Here is a 25,125-nt window from a genome sequence, read left to right on the forward strand (position 1 = left end):
AGCGATTGCAGCTTAGGCAGGAAAATACTGCTACAACAATACCACTGCGTTCATAATCCTCCACGAGTGTTCACTGCCTTAGTTAAATATGCAGAGACTGATGGAGATTGCTCGTGGATTAGTGTCTGGTATGAGGCGTGCCAGGGATTGATTAGCATAAGCAAATTTCTTCTCCAGCTTCCCATCAGTAAGGGAAGAAATGCAGCAAGCAGTCCCTCCACTGCCTAAGGAGGAAAACTGCTCAAGAAAGGAGAATAGTTAGCACCCAGTGCCAGCTGGTAGGGACCAAAGTAATCCTAAGACTTTGTAGTGGGAGCATCCCCATAGTTTTCCTTTCAGAGCTCACAGATTGACTATTTAATTTCTATTTTGCAAGCAAATGAATTTTGGGGATTGTGGAGCTTTTGTCCTTGCATTGTTTGTTTCTCTGCAATCTTGTTGGTGATCCTGTTTCAGTAACTGGGTAAACCAGTGACCCAAAGGCCAGAACAAATAGGGATCTGGGCTGCTTTTTGTTTATTTGCTTGGCTTTTCGTTATTTCTGTGCTTATCAGAATGAGGAGCAGAAGCCAGCAAATAGGGGTATTTTAAGAAGGCAAAAGTGCTCCACGTTATTATGGAAAACTCAGGGCTGGGCTCTGAGCTTGTGCTCCTAATGCAAAGGTCCAATCACATTTTTGTGCTACTCTGCAAACATTGTGTGTGTGTATCAGGATCCCCTGGGACTGTCAGCTGTCCGTATAACGTTGATCCTTTCAGATGGAGCCTTGATAGTGGTGGGGACAGGGATTTGCTGATAAAACAAACCTAAGGCTTGGTAATAATTGAAAATGCAGGGTAGTTCACCTGGCAAAATACCTGCTTATAGGAATGAGATTTCATCTCAAAGGCAGCAGACATCTCCTCGAAGAAATCCTGAATTCTTTTGGAAATCCACATTTCAAGGGACACTGGTAGTCTGGGGAGAAACCTCTCTGTAACGTACCTTCACGTCCTAGCAACCTCTTTGGGGATTAACATCTGAATGCTAAATATAGGCCAGAACAAAGGATTGTGCCGAGGAGTTAAGCAGTGTTTTACAGCAGGTGAGGAAGGCCACTATGAGCTCTCTGCAGCTCTGGAAGGATCACATTAGAAGTTTATGTTTGTAGCACAGATGCACTTTTCCCTGCCTCTTGACAAGTAAAGGAAAACTCCAGCCAGCTTTAAATACAGCCATTAAGGCTTATTAAATACAGGGGCAAATAAGTCATTCCACAGCATTTCCATAAAGCGGCGAGTAGCTTGCATTAAAATAAAAAAAAATCCTCATGAAGCTGGAGCTGATTTTACAGGTTGCCTTCCTTACCAGGCAGCGATTTGGTAAATTGCTGGAAACAAGAAAGCTTTGATAGGAGAGGAGGGGACGAAGCTGACAGAAGATGTCCAAAGCTGTCTGATTTCCAAACCAGGCAATTACTTATTTCACTGACTAAAAGCAGGGCACTCAAATACTGAACCCCTGTGTGGGGTTCCCATCACAAGCAGCCCCACAGAAACGGGAGAAGTCCACTGGAGGCCGGGGCTGAGCAGGGAGTTCAGGCTGTCGGGAACCTCGGCAGCACCGGGACGTCCCTCCCAGTCACAGGCTTCCCCGAGCAGCCCTCAAGAGATGCCCACAGCTGAGGGGCTACTGGTTTCGAGCTCCTGAAGGCTGGGGTCAAAGCCAATAAATAATGTGTGTGCTCCTCCACAGAGAGAGCCGACCTTTCCACCTCTCCATTTCATCTAAACCAACAGAGGGCTGGGACCGCTTTGATCCCCATCAGAACAGAACCTCGACGTTGAAGTGAATTATCCAAAGTTGCTCGTCATAACCAGCAGCTGCAGGCTCTTGGAAACATCTGCCAGGACTGTCTGAGCCTTCCTTTTGCCTCAGTGGCCGCAGCGAGGAAGCAGAACAGATCCAAATGCTGCCGGTTCGCCGCCGCTGGGTTACGTTTCCTCCATGAGTCCGTGTCGGGGCCAGGGAGCAGGCCTCAGAAGGAGGCAGGTGGCCACTGGTGCACACCAGGAGCTCAGTGGCAGGAAAAATTATGTCTGTCCATGGTAAATGAGGAAAGGTGTCCCCAGGAAAGCAGGGAAGGAAAGGCTGGGGGTGTCACTGGGCACTGCAGGCATCCCAGCGCCACGGCGGCTGCGGTGCGGCAGGGGAAAGCCATCTGGCTAGGACGCAGCTGACCCCATGCCCACAGTGTGTTTTCAAGTTTACAAGTGATGGAAGGGACAGAAAGCCCACTGAAAGTGATGGTAGCTCTGCCCACAGTGAAGCCCATCTCCTGAGCACTTGAGGGCCATTAATTCATGTTCAGGGGAATGCAGGTTTTACAGCTGGCCCGGCATTGCCTGCCATCCCCTGGGCAGCCGTATCCCTTTAAGGACAGCACACAAGCTGTATTTCTGTAATCCCTTCTCAGGGGCCTGCCCTGTCCTCCACGCAGCGGGAAATGTGGGACAAGCAGGGTTTTGAGATTATCTCGTGCTCTGCAAAACTATTCCCTCTGTGCTTCAGACAGAGCTCGCTCCTGCGGAGGGCAGGAGGCAGCGGCAGCTGGCTGGGGCCGCCACCCGCAGCGTGACACCTCCTCGTGTCACCGGCACCCACGGGGCCACGGCAGCACACGTGTGTGCCCTGCCCTCCTCTGTGTGCCCCGTATGTGCACTTTGTGACTGTCGCTGAACCATCTGGTCACTATCGTCTTTGATGGAGATCGCATTGCGCTCCTCGTTCCCCCGGGGATGCAGTTCCTCGGTGCAGCAACAGCACCGGCTTCGCAGCGGAGGGAGCTTCCCACACCTCCCAAACTGAGCTTGTTTTGCCCACTTCACATCCAACTGTTTTTCACAGCGAGGCAAACGTTTGTGAAGGAGTGCTGGGTGGAGTCAAAATTCACACTTGTAAATTTTGATTTTTGTCTAAAGACTGTGTGCTTCCCTCGAAACCCTGTTCCTCGACAGAGCAGCTGTTCCTGGGGGGCGAGGAGGCTGAGCTGTCCAGGCCGTGCTGGCTTTATGGATCAGTTTGGAAGTGCCACTGCTTTGCCACAATTTCAAGGCACATCACAGAGGTCATTTAACTTCCTGGTGCTCAAACACATCCAGCTTGACTGCCTACCAACCTGGGAGGAGAGGCTTGGAGCAGTGCAGTGTCTGTGCATGCACACCTCGGATCCAGCCCATCCTAGCTGTGGAAATAGGAAGCAGCATTTTCAGCAGCATCTGGTTGACTCAAGCAAACTTCCAAGGTGATTGCAGGTCCCTGGAGGCAGTTCTTGTAGTGCTTTCCAGGGGCTCTGCTGGCAAAGGGTGGCTCTGCACAGGGACTTCGCAACTGAGCTCTTCCAGAGTGCATCACGAACAAATGTCCTTCCTCTCAGCACTAAATAAAATCCTCGCTTTGGGAACAGTTGAAGCATGACTTCTCTTGCTGATGCTGGCTCTTGGGAATGGCAGCAGGGCCCTTCTGGCAGGAGGGCTTTGAAAAGAAGTGGGTGGGCAGGGACAGCAGAGGCTGTAATTCAGCTACATCCTACAGCTGGGAGCACTGGGGAAAGGTTGTCATTTCACAGTGTCACCTCCCAACCTTTTTCCTCTCCCCTAGTTCTCCAAAGTGAGTGCTTCTCAACTGCATCTCAGCCTGCAGCTTTGTAAGGCCAGGAAGGTTGACAGCCCTTGGGCTCAGGCCATTTGCATGGTACACAGAGCTGAGGAATGTGTGCTCAAGGTGCGCTTTGAACCAGCTGGCGGTAAGGCAAATAGCAGTTCGGTCTGGGCTTGAACATCAGACACATGGCACCCAGCGCACAGAACAAAGGCATGAAGAGGTCGCTTTAGCCGTGCTTTGCTGGCTGGGCAAAGCTGTTAGGAAGCCCAGAGCCAATGTGTAACCTGGAGGTGGCACTGACTTGTGGCTGGGTGATTTGACTTTTGGACCAGTTTGATAGCAAGGCAGAGGACAGAAGCCTTTGGCTGCTTTGGAGATAAATCTTGTTTTAGCATCTGCTCCTCGGCCAGTTCCTTTGAAGCCAATGTGCTGGATTCACACATGTTCTTGAAGCAAACCTTAGCTCATATCTAAATGTTGTGTGGAGTAAGTCAGAAACACGTATCCTGCTGTTAGTCATCACTACATGATCTGTTACTGGGCAAAGCATGCGGCAGATAATGGCAGTACTTCATATCTGGGCTTACAAGGAATGAGAGATGGGACAAGATGACAGCTAACAAGGCTACTTCACTTTCTGCTTCCACTTCCAGCACTGTTACCACTATTCCCTAAATCCTGTCACAAAGTACTTTAGTTCCTTTATAAAGCAAACCCATACCCAGAGTACTGACCATTTTATTTCACGGTTTTGTGTAAAAACAAACAAAACCAGAAGAAGGTGTCCTTTAACAGCACGCATTTTTTTCCTAACCCATGGCGAGGCTGGCAAGCCTTGCTTCATCTCCCTCAATGTCTTATTTCCAGCCAGGAGTTTTCTGCTGGGAGTCACTGTCCCCGGGTAATTCTTTACAGAGATCGACTTGATGCGGACAGCAAGAGTTTGGTAGTGTTTTGGGATCCTACTGCTGCTGGAAAGCAACCTGGGTTACCAGGAGACAGCTCTTTATTACTGAAATATTGACATCCTGTATCCCCGGCTTTGTAACTTGTAACTCTGCATGACTGATGGAGCATCTCTGTGCACATCTCTCTCCACAGATGTAGCCACACCTGCTGTTGCTCTCTCTATTTTTGCCCTAATGGAGAACTGCATTAGCAGTCCTGGGTCTTACTCACTAAGAAGTGATAAAGTCCCATCACAAAATGTCAGATCAAATTCTTCCCTCTGTCCCTGCCCTTTCCTCAGCCCCTGGAAAATGTCTGGTAGTTGACAGGACAAAGGAGAATTTGGTAAATTGTTCCATTTGAAAAGATGGGGAGGAAAATAATTCTAATTCCTCAGTCCAGCCTGTTTTTCTTTCTTTTTTTTTTCCTCCTGACTTTTCCAGAGGCATTGGAGTGGTAGAAAGGGATAGAACAGGAAAGCTGAAAATGATGATCTTTTTTTCAAAATAAGATTTAATTGTGCTTTAAAAGGGATCAGGATGAAATTAAGCATTTTTGAGTTACCATTTTCAAGAATTGTCATAATCTGGGAAAAAATAATAAATAATAATAATAATAAAGTAAGATTAAAAGCAAAAAACCTTTCTCATCCTTCTTTCCAGTGGTTTGTATAGGACTACCCTGGGAACATGCCCTGCTCCTCCTTCAATGTTGGGTGCAGGATGAAGCACAGCACCTCTGGAAGAGGGGCAGCTTGCCGTGCAGAGCAGGAGGTGTTTATTTGCAGAGCACTACTGGATCTGACACTCCCAGCTTTGTTTTCCCTTCTCTCAAGGAGGATGTTTGTTACCAAATGTGCAGCTCTGAGCGATGGAAATGAGTTTTAAGCTACAAATGAAAGGGAAGAGGCTGGAGTATCCTGCACTGATGGCCAGCTTTGTTGCCATCAATGGGGTTTCTGCAAGAGGCTGTAACGGAGCCAGGATTAGATCTTGGATCTATTTCCTCTTGGTACTGGTGCCCTTTAGCATCCACCTGTGTTGAATCAGGCTGACTCACTAAAAAGTTTGAGGGAAAGATGGGAAAAGCCCTAGCAAGTGGTGTTAAAGCCATCCACAAGCTTAAGATGTCTTTATCCTTAGCAGCAACCCTGGGCTGGGAGAAGAGGTTTTACTCGAGCTTCTCTAACTAAGCAGCTTCATGGTTGTGTGGTCAGGCAGATGACGTGGAAAGTGTTTTCCTAATAACGGTGGTGATGAGCAATCATGCAGAATTTCTCGGAAGAGGAAGGATGTCTTAAGCTAATTCTAATTTGGGTAATTTCCTCTCGAGCGCTGAATTCCACATACATGTTCAACCACAGGTAGGATCCAAATTGCCTCATTGCCTATTTCTTGTGCCCAATGGTGTGCTCTGCCGACCATTGAGCATCATCTGGATCTCTCCAGGCCCCAGGCTATCGATCGTGACAGCCCATGCCATGTTTTTTTTCAGGATTTGTTCAATTTGGGAGACAAAGTGTAAAATTCTGCAATCAAAGGGTTTTGTTGGCATCTTGAAAGAGGACAGCAAAAAGGGCATGGGGAGAGTCTGCTGTTTACTTGGTCTTAGGACAAAATGTAGAAGTAAAAACACAATTAACACAAGGGTTTCTTGCACCTGCCCTAGAGGTGAATGTTAATTTAATACCTTACTGTAAGGTCTTAGCTCCTCATCTCCCTGCTCAGTGGATGCTCTATCCCACATTGCCCTCTAGCGAGAATATTTCAGAGTGATGCATTCTGGATTTCATCTGCCAGGATATAAAAGGTGGTGCTTCAATAACTGAGGACATGGTGTGGTTTTGAAGGGGCTGTTTGCCATGCAATGCAAAGAGGAGGAGCAGCATTCACCTGTTGTGAGGTTTGCCTTAGGAAAGGAGACACACACGTGTGCATGTACCTGCATCTGACAGCTCTCCTGCAGTTTTCCTGTTTGAGCTCATTGCCCATGCTTGCATCTCCCTGCTGCTGATGGATCGTGGGCAAAAGGCCTCTGCTCCTTTCTGCTTTGGAAAAGGGGAAAATATTCCCCAGTTTTTGTTTGTTTATTCTGAAGGATTTTTTGTCTGTGTGTGTGTGCTTGTCTCACCCATTGCCACAGTAAACATTTTAGTAACGTGTTTTTCCTTACATACACGTGGTCTGACAGCTCTGCCTGTGGTTTGGAAATCATCCCCAGACGACCCTCTGTCCCTCTTCAACCCAACAGGGGTTGAACTCCCAGAGTGCCACCGGGGTAAAAGCCGTGGCCATTCCCCTGCCAGATAACGTCTGTTAAACCTAAACTCCTCCACTACAGCCTCAGTGCCAGCCCCGCTGGTGGGCAAGTGACAGACACGGATGCCATCTAGTGACCAAGAAAATGTGCCATTGATGTTTCATAAAGTGCCATGGGGAGTTTTGTAGCTCCAGCCTGGGAAAGAGGGCAATGGTGCTGGGTGGGCACAGCAGAAAGCCCTTCGCCTGCTCTCCGACCTATGTCTTCTCTCCTTCACATCCCACAAAGTGCTTCACAGCACCTGGGGTCTCCCAGGGGAGGCTTTACGGGTCCCAGGGGAGCAAGGCATGGCCTTGCCACCACAGGCCGACACGTCCCTGGCCATGCTGTCCTCGCTGCACACGCGGCTCCGCTCCGTGCTGATCAGCCTGGCTGGTGATTCCTTCAGAAAGCCGTTTACAAGGCTCCTCAGGGACTTGTTGTTTGTCCGTCCCACGTGAAGCCGCTAAATATGCTCCCGTTGTCTAATTTACAACCGCTTTGTGTTCTCTCTGCTGCTGCTTTCTCCGGATTATCCTCACGTCCCGCTGCCGTTCTGCCCTGGATGGCTGAGAGTTGGCGGCGTGCCTGCGGCGTTCCTGTTGCAGGGCCAAAATGGGAGTGGGAATAAATGGTTCTAAATATTGTATTAAAGAAGTAAGTCGTTTACTCGCAGTAGCTCTCTGCCTGGCATTGCTTTGGCAATTTCCTGCAGGTTTTACAGGAGGAGAGTCTGCAGGAGAGGTCTGAGTAGCTGTGTGTCTCGGGGAATATTTGCTACGTGGCAAATACTGATATATGCTGGGGTGAAGGCTTTCACGGGTTTGAATGAGGGCTTCTGCCTCTCTAAAGGGACTTTATCCAGCAGTCTGTGACAACTCAGAATTTCCTAGATTCATTGAAATCCATAGATTTCATGGATCTAAATTCTGCAAATATCCCAGGTTTAGCTGGGGGTAGCAACGGTAAAGACTTCCCTGTGGGGAGAATACAGGTCCACTTTACCTCATGCTCTCAAGTAAGACATCCTTCAGAGCTGCCAGACAACCAAAGCACGGTGTATGTCCACAGTCTTCCCAGCTCAATAGAAATCCTTCGGCATTATCACAGCTTCATATATTCTTTTTCCTGAAAGGCTGTGGAAAAGGAAAAAGCATTTAGGGTGCCCTTCTGTCTGAAGCACTCGACACAGAGACATATCCATATCTATTTGGTGTTAGTCGCACAATGCCATCTCGTAGAAGCCAAGCAGAACAACTTGCAAGGAATAATCTGAGCCAAATACTAATTTTCTATTTTCTCTCTCCTTGTAGGGATCCTGTTTACTATGCTGGTATTTGGGCCAGCCTGTGGATTTATCTTGGGCTCCTTCTGTACCAAAATCTACGTGGATGCTGTCTTCATTGACACAAGTAAGGAGAAAGGGGTTTCATTTAAAATCAAGTATATTGATGTATCAGCGTGACAACATCGATGCGTGCAAGTAGGACACTGCTTCTCATTTCATCTCAAATGCCCCTTATGTATGTGTGTCACTTTTAGAGTATTTTTTGTTGATTTTTTTTTACTAGGATTCAACAATTTTCAACTTCATCCCCATAAGCAACAGGTTTGTAGTGGCTAAAAGATTAAAATGTCACTGTGGCAGAGCACACTGGGCAGCATGGGTGTAGTCATGCTAGGGGGGCTGTGTCCAGAGCAGGGGATGGAACAGAGAGCTGCCATCCCTGGGACCTGGGAGAGGCAGCCAGGTGCCAGGAGGGACGCACACGCGTCAGACCCACGCCAGCACTATCTGCAAATGACCAAGTTCAGTCTCACAGCACTGTTGTTTTTTCCCAAAGCAGTGCAAATTATTGCTCACCTTGACTCTGCTCTTGGGTTAAAGCAAATCGTTGGCAAATTGTCTTTTTATTCGTTAAGAAAAATCTGCAATTTCATTGCTACCTGCACTGTGCCCTCTTTGCCATCAGAGGGCAATGTGTAACAGCCTTTTCTCGGCTGCTCCCCAAGCCCTTTGGCTGTACGCCGCAAACCGAAGGCATCGCGTTGTCACCTGTGAGGGTGTGCTCCGGTTTTATGTTGCGAATCCATCTTCACAGGATGCGCTTGGATGGAGTTTAGCCTCGCAGGGGTCAGAAAAGAATTGTGCAAATCTGGAAAAGTGCTACTGGCCTTTCTTGGTCGTACACGCATGTGGCAGGTGAAGAAATCTTTATAATATGAAATGAGCAGGAAAGAAATCTCCTTTTTTGATGGCTGAAACTTCTAGCTGTGGTTTAGTCAGAGGGGCATTGCCCTTTTTCATACCTTGTACACCTATTCAAAGACTCACATGGTTCTGTAGGCAGAGGAGCTTGCTTGAACCCTGCTACACGTTTGATCATTAAATGTAATTCACTCCCAGATATGAATACGCAGAAGACATTTCTTGCCCAGTAGGTGAAGCTGTGGAACTCCTCACCACAGGGCATTAAAAGTTTACAAATAGGTTCAAAGACAACTACGTGAGATTATAGAAGAACAAATGGAAAAGACACCAAATCTAGCTTATGAAGTCCCTAAGCCACAAACTTGAAGAAGTAGGAGTAACATGAGGAATATGTTGGCTTTAGTCTTGTGCACTTTCTGGACACCTGCAGTTGGTACCATCAGTGGCAAGATGCTAGTGTAGGTGAAAAGTTAATGCAATTTGACTATTTTTTGCATAAGATCGTCACTCCATATTTACACCTCATAAAGCCCCAGACAAATACAGAGCTGTGGAGGAGAGCAACAGGGTGTTATCACTGAGCAGCCTGGAGGGCCCAGCAGGGTACAGGGAGGGTACAGCACTTCCCAGGGGCAGGTCCAGCTGGCTTTGGCCATGGTCCTTTGTTGAAGGCTGGGGCACGCGTGGCCGTGGTCTCTTTTGTTATCAGAAAGAGATTCTGCCTTCAGCTGGCTCTGCCTTGCAGCTTGGGGCAGTGCGAGGAGATTGAGCTCCCGGGGGTGAGCCCGATCCCACTCCCTGTTCCAGACCAGAGCTGTGGGGTGCCAGGGCAGCTGCTGCACTGCCTGCCATGCAGGGCTTGTTATAGGACGGGGATGCAAGGAAGACCTTTGTTTATATGGCGCTTCTTGTGGCTGTGTTCCCAAGAGCCTGAAAAAATGCATTTCAGGCAGGAGGAAATAACAGCCAAAGAATTCAATCCTCCCAAAACACTATATTTCAAACTTTATATATATTTGAGAGCTGCACGTTATTTTCCCTAAGGAGAAAAGAGTTTCCTTCTGTCTCTGCTTGAGAGACAACTTGATTGCCTCACTTGAGACAGATTTTTCAGAGTGGCTGTACCCAGACAGACATCATGAACGGGGAGCTTGTTATTCCAGCCACGTGGGCCCCAGTCTCCCCCGGGACTCAGCTCCCAGTGCTGGGCACCCTCTGCCAGCACGCTTAGTGGCTGTGGCATTGAGGTTGCTGTTGGGAATACAATTTCTTCTCTCCTGCTGCTTATTTTTATTCCCCTGAATTGACTCCAGTGCCTTCCTTTTCCTTATCTCTGCTGAGTGGCAGCCTGTAGGATACTCTCGCCTTTTGCTCTGCTTTTCTTCCTTTTCTGATATCTCTACATTTCTGGGCCCATTTGCTACAGTGAGCGGGTTTCTTTCCCAGTGTTCAGGAGTGTTTAACCCTCCTTACAGTCACAGGTGCCCACAAAGCCCGAATGTCCCTTATCCATCAACCATTTCCCTCATGGGCCACATCAGCAGCCACCAGCTTTTGGAGAGGCCAGTGAGGGTTTATTTCCTCTGCACGTTTGACACGCTGGGCCATTGATGCCCAAAAGCTTGGTGCCAACAAAGGGGACACTGGTTTGTACAGAGCAGCATCCTGGAGCTGGCAGGGCCAACGACACTGGAGAGAAGCCCTGACTTCAGGGCATTGCAGAAGCTGGACGTGCCGTCGGGATAGACAAGTGATGGGTTGCTCGTCCTAAGGTCCTCTTGCAGGAGGAGGTCTGTATGTGCTGGTGGCTCACAGGAGAGTGGTATGGGATGCTCTGTAGCCCCTCGCCAGCCAACAGACCCCCCCAGCAACTGCCTTCTAACCTACAGGATCATTAACCCCTTGTGTTCCCTCCATGCAGCCCTCACTGATGCATGTATGTGCCCTTACAGGTAAGCTGGACATCACTCCAGATGACCCTCGGTGGATCGGTGCGTGGTGGGGAGGCTTCCTGCTCTGCGGTGCCTTACTCTTCTTCTCGTCCCTGCCAATGTTCGGGTTCCCACAGTCCTTGCCCCCGCGGCCAGAGCACGCCGGGGAGAGCGAGCAGGCCATGCTTCCCGAGAGGGACTACGAGAGGGCCAAGCCGAGCAACGGGGTCCTGCGGCACCCGCTGGATGCGGAGAACAGCACGACCTGCTTCCAGCAGCTGCGAGGTGAGGCACTGCCTTCTTGTCACGTTTTTTGTGAGAGTCAGCGACAGGGAAGCATCTGGCGGGATTTATAATTGGTCCCTGATTCGGGCTACCTACCTCTACCCAGAAAAAAATACAAACCTAGTATCCTGAGATTTCAATCCCTAGCTTCTAATTATCTCTGGCATTGTCCTCGTTTTAAAGAGAGACTTTTTTCCACTTGAAAGATTTTTTTTTTTATTGAAACTACAAAGCTTCTGAAATCCGCGATAGTCCTGTAGGGTTGATAAAAATGAAGGGGAACGCAGCTGCCAAAGCAGTTTGTGAACTTCTCTCCAGTCTACTGTCCTGCTTCCCTCTGCCTCCTGAAAGGGAGAGTGAGCCTGCACGTGTGCTTCAAAGGGACGGGGAGCTCCCAGCACTGGAGCTGCAGCAGGGCTACTGCAACCCCAGACACAACGCAACAAGTGCTTTACCAACACGGCTCTTAAACTGGGATGGGGAAGAGATAGATACCAGCCCAAATGGCAGCAAAGCAGCAGGGCAGAAAATAGCTTGAAGCAGTACAGAATAGAAAACCCTACACCGTGTCCTGCAGTGATGTCAAGGGGCCTGGCTCTAATTAAGGCCAGCTAACGACCTGGCATTTTGCAGGAGTGTGGGTACATATCCTTTTCATACACTGCACCAGAAAGTCTTTCATCTGAGAGGGTGGTTCTGTAGTACTGGTGGTTGCTTCCCACTCTCTGTCACTGTGGCAGAGCAGGTTTCATTATTGCCTAATACATTTTGATAAATGAGGACAAAATCACTTACTCCCTGTGCAGTCACCCTAATTGGGAGTTGAACGAGGTACATGAGGGAAGGAAAAAAAGAGGCTTTGGGGAAAAAATGTTTTCTTAAATATAAAAATGGTTTGAATAGTTGATGTGGTTGTTCATTAAGGGAAGGTCAAAGATGTGAAACTTTGACTTGATGAGAAAATTCAAAAGAAAGGAAAGTAGAAGGATACATTGTTTGAAAATGTGCCAGTAAAATGAATTTCGTGATCCTCTTGTCCTTGTTGCAAGGATGTTCTCAGGTTTGGGAAATGGGCTTTTTCAATGGTACGTCCGTCTGGATGATTCTGTGGCTTTTGTTGGGGACTCGTTGGAGCATCCGTTTCAAGCTGCTAAGTTTCTGGAGTGGGCACTAGACATTTTTGCATTTTTGTAGAGAGGAATAAAACATGGCATGTCCTTGCTGCATGGAAGGGTGACAGTTCTGCCTAGGGGTGATGCTAAGCAAGCTGAGGTTTTTGCACACAGCGACGCCAGTAGATGGGGGGTGCTACAACATCTATTGCTTATCGAAGTACAGAAATGTAAGTGTCACATCCATGTGCTTCAAAGTATTGATTAAATCAGGAGGCACTACAGTCTTCCACGATAATCTTCTCATTGCAGGTAAATCCCACTTCGGATCAGTGAGCTCCAAGTGTCTCTTTGTAGATGGACTTTGAAGTACAATTTACATCGCATCAAATAAGACAGGGAATGACCTTTTTAGTCACGCCTTTGAGGCTGTCACAGATGACATGGTGTTGGTAGCTGCCATCTCCTTTCAAGTCCCTTGGCACTGTTGTCATAGTCAGAACGTGGTCAGGAGTCGCATTTGCTGAAGTGCCCGCCTGGAGGAGCAGACCCCACAAGGGAAGACAAACATGCTTCTCTCCCTTCTGATGTGTAGTGTTTAAGGTGATGGCTTGAATCTTGCTGTGTATATGCATTATTCTGCCACCAGCTGGAAAATATATGTGCATTCTTGTGTGGCAGGACCTAATATCCTTAATCCATTTGTTGGCTGTATAAGGTTTCCTTTGGGGAAAGTTACACCTGTTAATACTTTTTCTTAGGATTAAAAGAAGTGATAATTATATACAGAGGTTAAAAATAAAAATAGGCACATGTAGTCATAAGTTCCATTCTATCATGGGCTTTGGGGTTTGCATGTATCTGTGAAGCTGAACAGCAGAGAATGTACCTGTATGTGGGGTTGTGGGTGGAAATGTCCATCAGGGTTTGTGTGGCCAGTAACTCCAAGTCCTTTTTCATATGTGTTGTCACTGCAGCTCAGTCCTGGACAGGTGTATATGGGGCATAAGTCCATGCCCGCATGGAGGTGTGGGATTGTCCATCTCTTGTGCTTAGTATGGGAAGGAAAAGTTCTTCCTCTGGCCTTTGTGTGAACACGTTTCAACAGGGCAGTCTTGAAGGCTAAACTGAAGGCCCTTTTTGGCTGTTGGAAAAAAAATAATTCAAGTCTCACAGTGACTGCTACAAGTGACTAGGCATGGCAGGAGAGAAAGGGGGGTAGTGTAATTTGGAGACGTGCTCGCAGCTGGGTCATGGCTGTCAGCTAGTGACAAGGCATGTCTGGCACATGGGAGGATGCCTGAGACACTACAATGTTTGCTGAGAGACAGTGAGATGTAAGGCTGGGTGAGATTCCTTGGCTTTCTCTAGCCTTAGCACCCTGAAGAGCTGTGACTAATATCAAAGCAACCTTCTCAAAGCATTGGAAAGTCTTTTACATCTCTACCAAGGTCTAAGCAGAAAGGAAGAGCTGGCTTTTGGGAAGCATCTTTAAGAGGAGCTTCAAACTTGCAATGAAAACCGTGCACTGTCCAGGTAGGATGGGACAGGTTTTCTGTGCCTCCACAGAGCTGGGGAAGGAGGCTGAGCACCGGGCAGTCCCCTTGTCCCCTGGCTGTCCTCAAGGAAACCCAGGGACAGTCCTGGGAGGTGCTAATCATCACCGAACTGGAGAAAGAATGCTGCACCATTTCTGTTATCGGTGTTTCAGTTAAGCAACACAAATGCATTTGGGAGCACAGGGAAGTGAAGGATTAATAGCAGGGAGAGGGTGGATAAATGCTGCCATTGATCTTTGCTCCCAGCTGGCAGCCTGGTGGGGTTATTCCTGTCCAGTGTTCTTTGTGTGGTCTGCAAAAGCAATTCAGGTGTGGGCTGCAGCAGTCCTTGCTGTCCCGGGGGCACAGCTCTGCTTTCACACCTCTGCTCTGCCCTAGGGACCTCTCTGCTATTTGGGGCCGGGGATGACGTTCGGCTCTGCCAGGACACCTGTGCCCTCTGCTCATGTCTGCCACGCATCTGCCCCCTCGCTCCACATTAACATGCTGCCTCTAACCCACCACCTGCTCCGGGACGTGCTTGGAAATGCTCTGTCAGAATCATTTTTCCCTATGAAAACATCGCTTTTGTTGAATTCGAGTGGTCAGCTCTGATGAAATTTGGTTTCAAAATGCTTCCTTGGCTTTTTCTTTAACGCTCCCAAAGCATTCTGCTCTAAATGCATTTTGTTTTGTAATTATTTAAACCAGAAATTCATTACATCTGTCTAGCGAGAGATATGAAAAAATGCTACGGGATTGAAATTGATATGGAATCCTTCAGGTTTGGAGATAGAAACTCATTCACAAGGAATTAAAAGCAAACCCACTGCGGAATTAAATGAATTTCAAAACTGCAAATTCCCTCAATTTGGAAACATTTTGCTTTCCACCCAGCTTCATTTCCAAGAGCGTAGGAGAGCTGAGATGTACAGCTGACAGCTGTCTTGTCTTCTGTTCGGTTCCTTCCTGCTCTCTGTGCCGATCTGCTGAGTACCTCGGGAGAGAGTTCCTCTGGATCCTGGCTCTCTGACCCCACGAGTGCTCTCCGGGCAGACAGGTTGTGCTAGGCCAGAAGCTCCCAGCTGTGCACAGGTCCCAGCCTTTATCCCTCTGTGGGCATTCATGGAATTGAGCAGGATTAGCAAGTACCACAAGGAGTTCAAAATTCACAGCTCTGACTTGTCTCAGTGACAACCTTTCGGGAGGGCTCCAGCTGTACAGCAGTAGAGGTGAGTCCAGGTCTGTTGGTCCGAAGGCCTCGGTTCCTTACCAACACCTGAAAGGCTTGCTGAGAAGTCCTAATTGTAAGGGAGGGGAGGCGGGTGACCATGAAAGGCCCTACATCAAGTTGCTGCTGTTGCTGGAGGCAGGGCGATAGACTAGAGGGACCCACTGCCCAAGAAGCCTGTTTGGCATTGGTGTCATCCTTTTCCTTTATACCCTTTTTTGGTGTTAATTTTGCCCAGGCCTTAGGAACTTTGGTATATTAACCTTACTTGAATTACCTCTAGTGCCTCTTGCCTTATCCCATCTTCTCTCTCCCTGTTATAGGAGCTGCCTCTTTCCAGGAGGTATTTTCTTCTTGCTGCTTGCACTCTTGTCTTCATCCCTTGTTCCTCAAGCAAGCTGCAGATCTTGGATTTTTGTTTTGTTTATTATTATTATTATTATTCAAATCTGAGACTTGCTGCCTACGTTGCTGTTAGAAAGTGGTATTTTGGATCAATGCTAAATTCCGTCTTTCTCCCATCGCACTGTCCTAGGTGGACTGGGCTGTAAACCTCCCTCTAATTTATTACTTTGCTTTCTGTGTTCCTCATCTTTACTGCAAATTGAAAACATGTCTCTGTAGGGTGCTCCAACTGGAAAAAGGGGCCTTGGTGATTGTAATGCTCCAAACAATTCATTTCAAGCACCAACATGATGATTATAGTTTGTCGTTTCTGGAGAGTAGTTAAACCTCATGTAATGAGGTTGCCAATTATCCCCGGTACTCCCCGATGTTTAGTGACAAATCAAAGCTACTTGGTGTACATAAGTGCATTTGCTCATCGAGCCCATGGTCTGTCACCCACAGCTGGCCCGTCAGCAGGAGGGGATGCTCGATAAACCTCAGCTCGAACTGCTGGTGGTTGGCTTGGTGTCGCTGAGTCTGGTAAAAGGTGTGAAGGTGAGGGATTAGCAGTGGTGTCAGAGCACTGTCAGGCATCCTCCTAGGTCCCTTCTAACCTGAACAATCCTATAACCATTGCTGCAAGTGTTGGGCTTTGAGCAAGGAAGAGAGGGTGATGAAGTTACTTCTCAGTGTATCGTTTCTGTAACGTATCGGGCGCGTTGGGATGAGGATGTTAAATGAGCTGGTCCTTCTGACCATGGGAGGGTGAGTCTGCCTGTGCCTTGTCTGATACAGCTAGCAGGTTCTCTATTAAGACTTTGGAGACTATTTTGAATTGCAAAGTCCTTCCCCTTTTTCCATTCGATGAGTGGACATCAACATCAGATTTATAGCTCCAAAATGCAGCTACGAAGCATACGGCTAACCTGGGCTGGAGAACACGTCTAAATCCTGATTGAGTCAGCAAGGCGCAAGGTAACGTTTATCATGACTTCCACTGGAATCAGCTCCAGGGAAGGAGCACCACACTCAGCTCTTGTGCTCCTGGGGCTTTCCTGTCCCCCATCAGACATCTTCCTTTCCCCTTTCCTACCCGGCACCATATGCTAGACAGCTGAATGCACATCACTCCAGTCTATGGAGAGGTTTTTAAACTTCACTGCTGACTTTTAATCCTGTTCCCAGAGGTATTTCAACCCAAGAACTGAGACAGATAAGTATTATACCCTATTACATAGCCGGTACAGAGCCCCGTTGCAGTGTACACTGGTCAGACGTGCAGTTAAGGACAGACTCTGTCCCAGAAACCTCACGCCCAGATGCACAGAGAGGATGACCATTGATGAAGTGATGGGACTTGTAGCCCAGCACTGCCAGGCAAGGCGGTCACAGCAGCCTCCTCCCTTGTGTGAGATGCTGCAGTGACTGCAAAAGCCTTCCTCTCCTCTATCATGTATGAGGGATGGGTTTTCACTTTGTAATGCGTGATGATTTGGTACTGGCCATGCAACCTTCAGCAATAAATGTCCGTGATCTTTAACTCCATCTTGCAAAAGACAGGCTGTCATTGTTCTTATTTGGTGGGTGAAGTTACGGAGAGACCTCTGTGTCTTTACATTTGAATTGGCACAAAGCTACATCTCAAGGAATCCATTCATCTTGTACAGATTGAACTCCAGAGGCACAACAGGCAGTAATACCTTAAATATGGCTTTCCGTGCTCAGCTCTGCCAAGTCCACCTTTACATTTTCCCTTCTTTTCCTGGCAAGGAGGGGAAGTTCTGTGGGTGGCCTCCAAAGAACTGAAGGAGGCAGCAGGTAGCTTCTGAGATCTGTCCACATATGAATCTCCCAGACTTCTTCCTCCCTGTAATTTTTTGTTTTGTTTTCTTAAGTCCTTTCCCACTAAAAAGTGCTGTGCCTGCTGCACCTTCATTATGTTCAGCAAATCCTCAGGAAGCAAGAATTTTATACAGCATGAAAAAACATTTGTGATGTAAAGAGACCATAAACTGTGGAGTGGTCCCTTCTAGAAAGGTTAGATCAAACCTAATTATAACCTTTTTTTTTCTCCCAAAGAAAGAACTGTGGGGACCCAAGCAGAGCCTTGACAAAGAGCTGTGCATTTTCTTGCTGAGGCCAATGCAATTAGATTTCACACCAAAAAAAGCCCTAAGGGAAAATAGAAGCCACACCAGAGAAATCTGTCATCTGCCAGACCCTGGTACACCAGAGGTGGGTGGGGAATGGATTTTCAAAATGCAAATAGGGGCCCATTGAGGCTTCACTACACTTCAGCAGGGTAATTTTCAAACTTAATGATTTTCACATTTAATTCAGGGAGAAATTAGTCATCAGGTACTGAGACAAAGCAAGGCTCTCTCCTGTACCGCGATGCTATCCCCTTCAAGCTGTGTTATCTCGGCAATAATTAAAATGTTCACTGAAGTAGAAAATGTGCTATCTGATTCATTAGCTAAATTTCCCTTTGTAAGGTAACTTGTGTTTCCTTATCAGAAATAGAGACGGGCTTAGAGAAGAGGACTCAGGACACTAATGATGCGGGAGGGAGGAGCACGGGATCATGAAAGTAAAGCAGGTGTGTGTGTGTTACACAGCGGGAGCTCAGCACATCCCCTGCTACCCCTGCAGCCACCGAGGCTGCTAGGGTCTATGCACAAGGTGTCATTCAGCTGCTCAAGCTCAGGTTTATGGGAACATACAGGCTAACGTGCCTGTCCTAGGTGTGGGATCCTCCATGCTCATGAGTGCCCCTGGGCCAGAGAAGAGAATTTCAGCTTGCACCCAAATGTGGTGCAAGAAGATGTCCCTTGGCGTGTGAGCCAGTGTTAGGCAGGAATTAAAATGAGGCAAATCTGGATGGCAGGAAAAGGAAGGGCCAAATGTGAGTTTGGATTAACTTGTTTCTGAAAGCTTGAAAGAATGCAGGGTGCTAAGTACAGTACTCATGGCACTTGTCAGGTGGCTCGGTATTGTTCGTGGGGAGCAGGTAAGGAGAGGCGAAGGAAAAAGAGAATACCAGGCTTTGACTGACCTCTCTACAGGGGAAACAAAAGCAATACTGGAAAACATTGATCCTTCAAAATCATCTGTAACCTTTAAGAATAATGACAGATGACTTCTCTTTGCACCTCCTGATACTGAATCTTTAGATGATACTGTGGAGTTTGTTTCATTTTGTTCTGTCATTGCTACTTTTCAACCGGCTTGTCTGTGCAGAGTGGAAATTTAGTCCTAATACCATGAGTTTGTCCTCAGGAGAGTAGCAAGGTACCTTCAGCACCTCGAGCAGAGCCTGCACGATAACATCCCTCCCTTTTTCCTCTCTTCTAGTGATCCCCAAAGTAACAAAGCACTTGCTCTCCAATCCTGTCTTCACCTGCATCATCCTGGCAGCCTGCATGGAGATTGCCGTGGTGGCGGGCTTTGCCGCCTTCCTGGGAAAGTACCTGGAGCAGCAGTTCAACCTCACCACCTCATCTGCCAACCAGCTGCTGGGTGAGTAACCACAGGGACCGCTGAGCCACCAGCATCCAAAAGCACTGAAATATTCAGCGTGACTGGTAGCAGCAGCCAGGCTCACTGATAAGGCTGCTCAGAAAGTAACTTGCCCGACGTCCAAAGACAAGATGGGCCTGAAGTTCAGCAGAAATCCTAACCAAGCTGGGCCACTGGCACAATTACCTGCCAAGCTGCAGGGCTGCCCATCTAACTACTTATATCCTGGTTCAGGTGTCCCAGATTCCTCCAATTTCTCTTGCTAGTCCCCTCCTTTCCTCTTGTGCTGGAAATGAGAGGACTGCAATCATCAGCTGAAACAGCTTCAAAAACCCCTTCCCTCTGACTATGCTATGCTGCTGCTGTTTCCCATATACTCTTCGTTTCTCAACATTCATTCATTATCTGTCAGGATACTCATGCATAGGCAGGATCTTCATTTATTTTCTCCTGCTGCTCATTTCCAAGCAGTCTAGCAATTTGTTTGTGACAGCCATTCTCTCAGCAGCACCCATCTGAAATATCTGCGAGTTGATCTTGGCTGATCTGCACCCACAGCTCGCCAGATGGGCACTGGCAGTGACCTGTCAAAAACTGGGACATCATGAAATGGATGAATATTACTATCGAGATAAAAAACTTGCAAGCTGCTCTCCTGACAGTTACTTATTTTCCCATCGAACTCATTGATATCTTCTGGTTTGGGCCCAACTTTCCAAGAGAAACAACCTCCTGCAGTCAATCTTGCCTCCACCAGCGATGCAAAACTTGCTGGTGGATTTTAATGGGTCTTACGGAAGGGCAGAGGTCTCAGAGATGTCGGGTTCTTGTAATTTTCCTGAAAATTAAAGGCTTGGCAAAGGAAAGCAACTTCAATATTGGCCCAATGGAAGAAGGACAACCACTGTGCTGTTTGAAGGAGGGTGTCTGGCCGGTCAGCGTGTGTGTCCAGCTGGCTGGCCAGCAAAGAGGAACCGCCGTGAGCCAGAGCATGTCCTGCCTCTGACCAAGCAGGGGGAAAGGAGAGTTTGATACTTCCACCGTCCTCACACCAACTTGTTTAATGTAAGCAGCGTTGCTGCCAGATTTCCCAGGTGGCTTTCGTGGGAGTCCAGAAATGTGAGGATTTGGATGCACTTCTGAGCTTAGCTTGGGAAGGTGAGGTTTGGAGTGCAACTGGCAGCAAAGGGATTAAAGTGAACCCAGACACGTTCAGTGTGATAATGCCTTTCTGTGCCTGGAAAGTGAGTCACTTCTGGCAGTGATTTTGCATCTCTCAGTTTAAGGAGATTCCATAAGGGAAGCTTAACATTTTCAAATGCAGCTATTGCCTAATCTCTGAAAATCAGACTGCTTTGAAGTATACCAAGTGGGGTTCACCCAAAGCTTCCAGACACCTCAGAATATTTGTGACTTCTCTGGCTGCCAGCTGTCACACAAAGCGTTAACAATGCTGTTGGTTAGGTTAGGATGGACCAGCCTTGGCCATTTTGGCATCCTCCTAAAATATGGATGAGAACTGGAAGAAGATCGTGGCTCCTCCAGCTTACCTGTTTGTATGCATTCCTGTGTGTTGAGCAGCCCCAGTTTGTGTCCTAAAACAAGGCTGGAGAAAAAAGCACAGATATAATTGTGCAGTGCCTGAGGCGAGGAGAGGAGCGGGCTGGTGGTCAGTGAGTTGGTCTGCCATCCCAAATGGGCTCTACCTCAGTCGCTGCCAGGTGTCAGCGTTTCTGTGCCTTCCGACTGATGACTGCTAAGAAGAACATGCCTGAGTGAGTAAATACCAGCTCCGGTAGTTGACCATTAGAAGGTTTCCCAGTGATAACATACAGATCTGTCTGCTAGAAATACAAGCCTGTAACAGTGTGGTTCACTGACCCGTACCTGCACTTGCTGCTAACTGTTTTTTTCCCTTGCAGGAATGACAGCAATTCCATGTGCATGTCTTGGCATATTCCTGGGTGGCCTCTTGGTGAAGAAGCTCAGCCTCTCTGCTCTGGGAGCCATCAGGATGGCCATGCTGGTGAACCTGGTGTCCACAGCTTGCTACGTGTCTTTCCTGTTCCTGGGATGCGACACGGGACCCGTGGCAGGGGTTACTGTTCCCTATGGAAACAAGTAAGTCCCCAGAGAGTTTCAGGGTCTCCCCTCCATCCAGCCAACAAAGGGCAGATCTCTCTCAGCCTTACCAATTTAGTAAGTGCCACATTATGGTCCTCGTTGAGCAGCCTTCAGGCAGTGCTGGCCCACAGGCAACCATATAGAGCAAGCAGTTTAAAGAGGGCCGTGTCAAATAATGCTCACTCTGGGGGCTCTTCATACCACATGTGAGAGCTGAGCGCCTGCAGCTGACAAATGAGCTTTACTAAAATCAGCCAAATTGAATCAAAGGTGCCAGACCCAATTCTGAACCTATGGCCACCTACATAGCGTTCGGTCCACCACACCATCTGGTTTCTCCTGGCAGTGAGGGACATAACACTGCTTTGTGTGTTTATTGGAGTGCCTGGGGGGAATTTGTAGAACCAGGTTTTAGACACATGGAAATTTGGATATGGTGGAGAGAGCATGAATGGCTCCAGACCCATTTTGATGGAAGTAATGAGCCACCCAGTTCACTGTAGCATTCAAAGGACTTGGAGAGTTATTCCCTGTTTTCTTTTCTGGTTCTCCTCAGTATGCAGTATTGACATTTATGAAGATGAAAACTTCTGGCTCTCAGCTGTTCACTGCTCCAGAAAAACACAGAGCAACCTCTCCAGGCATGTCTTTGGGTCTCCTAGGGGCTGCTCATTGAGAAGCCAAGACAGTCCAAGTTTCACATTAGATTTCCTATTGCAGAGGGATGGTGACCAAGGCATTTCTGTCCTCAGGAGAGGTTGTAGCCTGGATTTCCTCAAGCTGGGACCCAGATAGCCTGCCCACTGCTTTTTGTAATTTGTTTGCCTGAACTGACCCCCCCCTTCGAATCCATCTTTGTGCAGCACTGATTGGAAGAGCTGGCTGATATCATTATACTACCTGTTAATTTCTATTTCTGCTGCTGTTACAGCTCAACTCCAACCTCATCTCTGGACCCATATTCCCCCTGCAATAACAACTGTGAATGCCAAACTGATTCCTTCACTCCAGTCTGTGGTGCAGATGGGGTCACCTACTTGTCTGCCTGCTTTGCTGGCTGCAGCAGCACGGTAAGCAGCCTTTCCTTGGTATCTCTCACCTGTAGGAATGACCCTGTGAGAGTAGGTGAGGGAAAGTAGTGCATATCTGGTAGAGTCACTCATGTACAGTCAGCAGTGGTTAAACCCCCAAGTCTCTGGTCCTGAGCCATGGATGTTTCTCACTCCGTTGCTTAAATGCCCGCTGGCTCTGGCAGCAGTGTGCCAGGGGCACTCTGAAAGCTGGATGGGTTTTCCCTTCATTCTCCTTGTCATCCCCCTCTTCCAGTCTTTCTTCTCAGCACTGAAGCAGGGGAACACAAGAGGAAATCTGCGTGTTTGTGCATTGACAGAATCCCAATCTTCTGCAAGAACTTGCAAGCTCAAACAGTGGGGAAAGCTTCTATTTTCTCCTGCTGCTCCTGTCTCCTTAGATCTCCACCTGGCAATGTTCACCCTGCCCAGTCCTTTCTACTTTTCCTCTTGCTTTTTTCCCCGAGTCTGGTTCCTAGACACATATGACCAAATCCTGATTTTATTCATCCCTGTTTAAGATTTCCTTCTACTCCTCTTGCTTCTCTCTTTCACTCCTTTTCTCTGAGGCAATGGCAAGAACAGTTGTCAGGAGAACAGAGACTCCATCTAAAGACATTCTGCATTTTTCAGTTCTCCATTTCTAAGGGTTTATTCCTTTAGAAAACTCTTAAAGACCAAGCCATCTCTGTGTAAAGATGTGGAATTCTTAAAAGTCTGCTTTTCCATTTTTTTGCTGCTGAAATGCTAATGCCTGCTGGGTTACACTGCAAATGAAGGCCTGTCGCTCCCATGGGGGGGAATTTGCAGGGTTTCTGCTGTCTCTGCTCCCTGGCTGGGGCTGGGGCTGTGCCAGGCACAGTGACCACTGCCGTGTTGTGGGGAGCCTGAGGGAGGTGAGCCCAGTCGCGGTGACCGTTTGCAGCTGCAGGGACATCAGCGCTCACCACGTGCAGCTATCCCTCTGTGGTTTCATCCTTCCTTTTTGAGAAGACATCAAACCTGCCTTCCCTCCCTGAAGAGACAAACTGCCTGCAAGCACCAGGCAGTGGAGGCACAAGCTCACTGCTAACAAGCGCAGACTCGCGGTACAGATGACCCGGGAGCCAGCTCATCTTGCTGAAACCTCTTCTCTCCCGAATTCCCACTCCAGCCTCAAAGATGCAGGCGGCCCTTTGAAAAAAAGGAAACTGCCACGGATTCAAGGTGCTCTTAGCAAACCCAGAAGGGACTCCAGGAGCGTGTGGCCTGGGCCGTGGTACATGCAAAGACATTACTTCCTGCCCTCAACCTCTCGACAAGAGACAAGCCAGCACTTCGGGCAGCAACGTGAGTGTTTTGACAAGAGGCCAGCTTGTACAGAGCACACAGAGTAGCGTCTCACCAGTTCACCATGCCCTTAGCAAGAGTACAACCAGTGTTGTTCGTGTCTGGCGTGCAGGAGCGACCGCCTCGCTGTGCGACTCGGTGCAAACCTCAGCCTCCTCTGGAAGGAGCGCAGGAATGAAATTCATCTCCCTCCATTCAGCGAGCAGCTGCCTGACCTCACGCTCCATGAGAGCAAACCTCTGAGCAAGAACCTCTCTCTCCCTTCCCCTCTCTCTTACTCACTCATTCTTTCTTATTTTGTCTATTCATCATCATCCTGGGGTTCTTTTTGATGCTTTGGGTTGTGCGGTTTCTTGCAGTAATGTTTTGAATACAAATTGGTGAAGCAATAGCATTCTCTGGAAAGGGCATTATCAAGAATTATGGACCAGTTTGGCCATGTCATGGCCCTGAGGCAAAGCCAAATTTCCAAACCAGGTTTTAAACCCATAATCCAGGTAATGACCTGTCTAGAGGTTCTTGTGAGTGTTATATGCTCGTGATGAGCCAAGGGTTGCTTTTTACTGGGACATAAAATTCTCTGAATGCTTTATTTAACTTTACTGCGTTGGATGATTCTGACTGCCTCTCTACATTTTCCCTCTGTGAACAATTTCTAAAAGCAGTGTGTAGCTCAGTTAGCTTTTTTCTTTCTCGTTTGTGCTGTCTTATCGAGCTGGTTGCAGGGGTGCACCTTTCCAAAAAGCTTGAGGAGTACTGGGGCTGATAGGCAGAGCTCTGGCATCCACAGGAAAATCCCTTTTGAGCCATTCCCGCAAGTGACCCATGCATGCAAAGCCTTTGACCGTACATCTTGTTTGTTTTGTGCCATTGCTTTTCTTAATCTCTCTTTTGGCGGGAGGTGCGTGAATTCCAGCCCGACATTACATTGCTGGCATCTCAGGGCTTTGCAGCGAAGGACCAGCTTGTCCCTCTCCTGTCAGAGCCAAGGTTTAAAAAAAAATAGATAATTAAAATCATGGGTAATTTGTGTAGATAATTACACCAAACTTGGGATGCTCTTGAAAGTGCAAACTCTGTGCCTGTGCAGCTTCACACGCACACAAAAAAATCAGGGTGTGCAAGCTGCTAGGCGGTGGAAAATAAATGTGTGGTTGAATGGTGGTGGGGTTGCAAACAAGGGAATCTGTAGCGATTTGGCATGGGTAACCAAAAGTTGCCTTGCCACGGGGCAAAAGTAAAAGTCCATCTTTGATGTTTCCTGGGTTTGATGTCTGTGAGTTGTATCACATGTCAGTAATAAAAGATCAAAGATCTCCCAAGTAAGGCTGAGGCACAGCACTAAGCGAGTGGATGTAGCTGGTACAAAATACTCACATTGCTTTGGGATAGCACCTTGGTGCAAGGTGGTTGGGAAAGCAGATGGAGGGGCAAAGTTTGTGGGTGTAAGGTGGGGACCTGCTGCATGGTTTGTTGTACCGGGTATAAAACCACACCA

At 47.9% G+C, this 25,125-nt stretch overlaps 1 protein-coding gene across 1 annotated transcript in view; it reads left to right on the forward strand.

Annotated features, from left to right (window-relative positions):
- Window positions 1-25,125, forward strand: part of SLCO3A1 (solute carrier organic anion transporter family member 3A1) — a 122,974-nt gene that overhangs the window by 87,472 nt on the left and 10,377 nt on the right. The window contains exons 3-7 of the mRNA XM_035335763.1: window positions 8,203-8,301; window positions 11,054-11,317; window positions 18,940-19,104; window positions 21,027-21,225; window positions 22,160-22,298. Coding sequence (XP_035191654.1) covers window positions 8,203-8,301; window positions 11,054-11,317; window positions 18,940-19,104; window positions 21,027-21,225; window positions 22,160-22,298 — 866 coding nt within the window. The remainder of the gene's footprint in view (window positions 1-8,202; window positions 8,302-11,053; window positions 11,318-18,939; window positions 19,105-21,026; window positions 21,226-22,159; window positions 22,299-25,125) is intronic.

Source organism: Oxyura jamaicensis, chromosome 10 (genome assembly GCF_011077185.1).
Source record: "Oxyura jamaicensis isolate SHBP4307 breed ruddy duck chromosome 10, BPBGC_Ojam_1.0, whole genome shotgun sequence".
NCBI lineage: Eukaryota > Metazoa > Chordata > Aves > Anseriformes > Anatidae > Oxyura > Oxyura jamaicensis.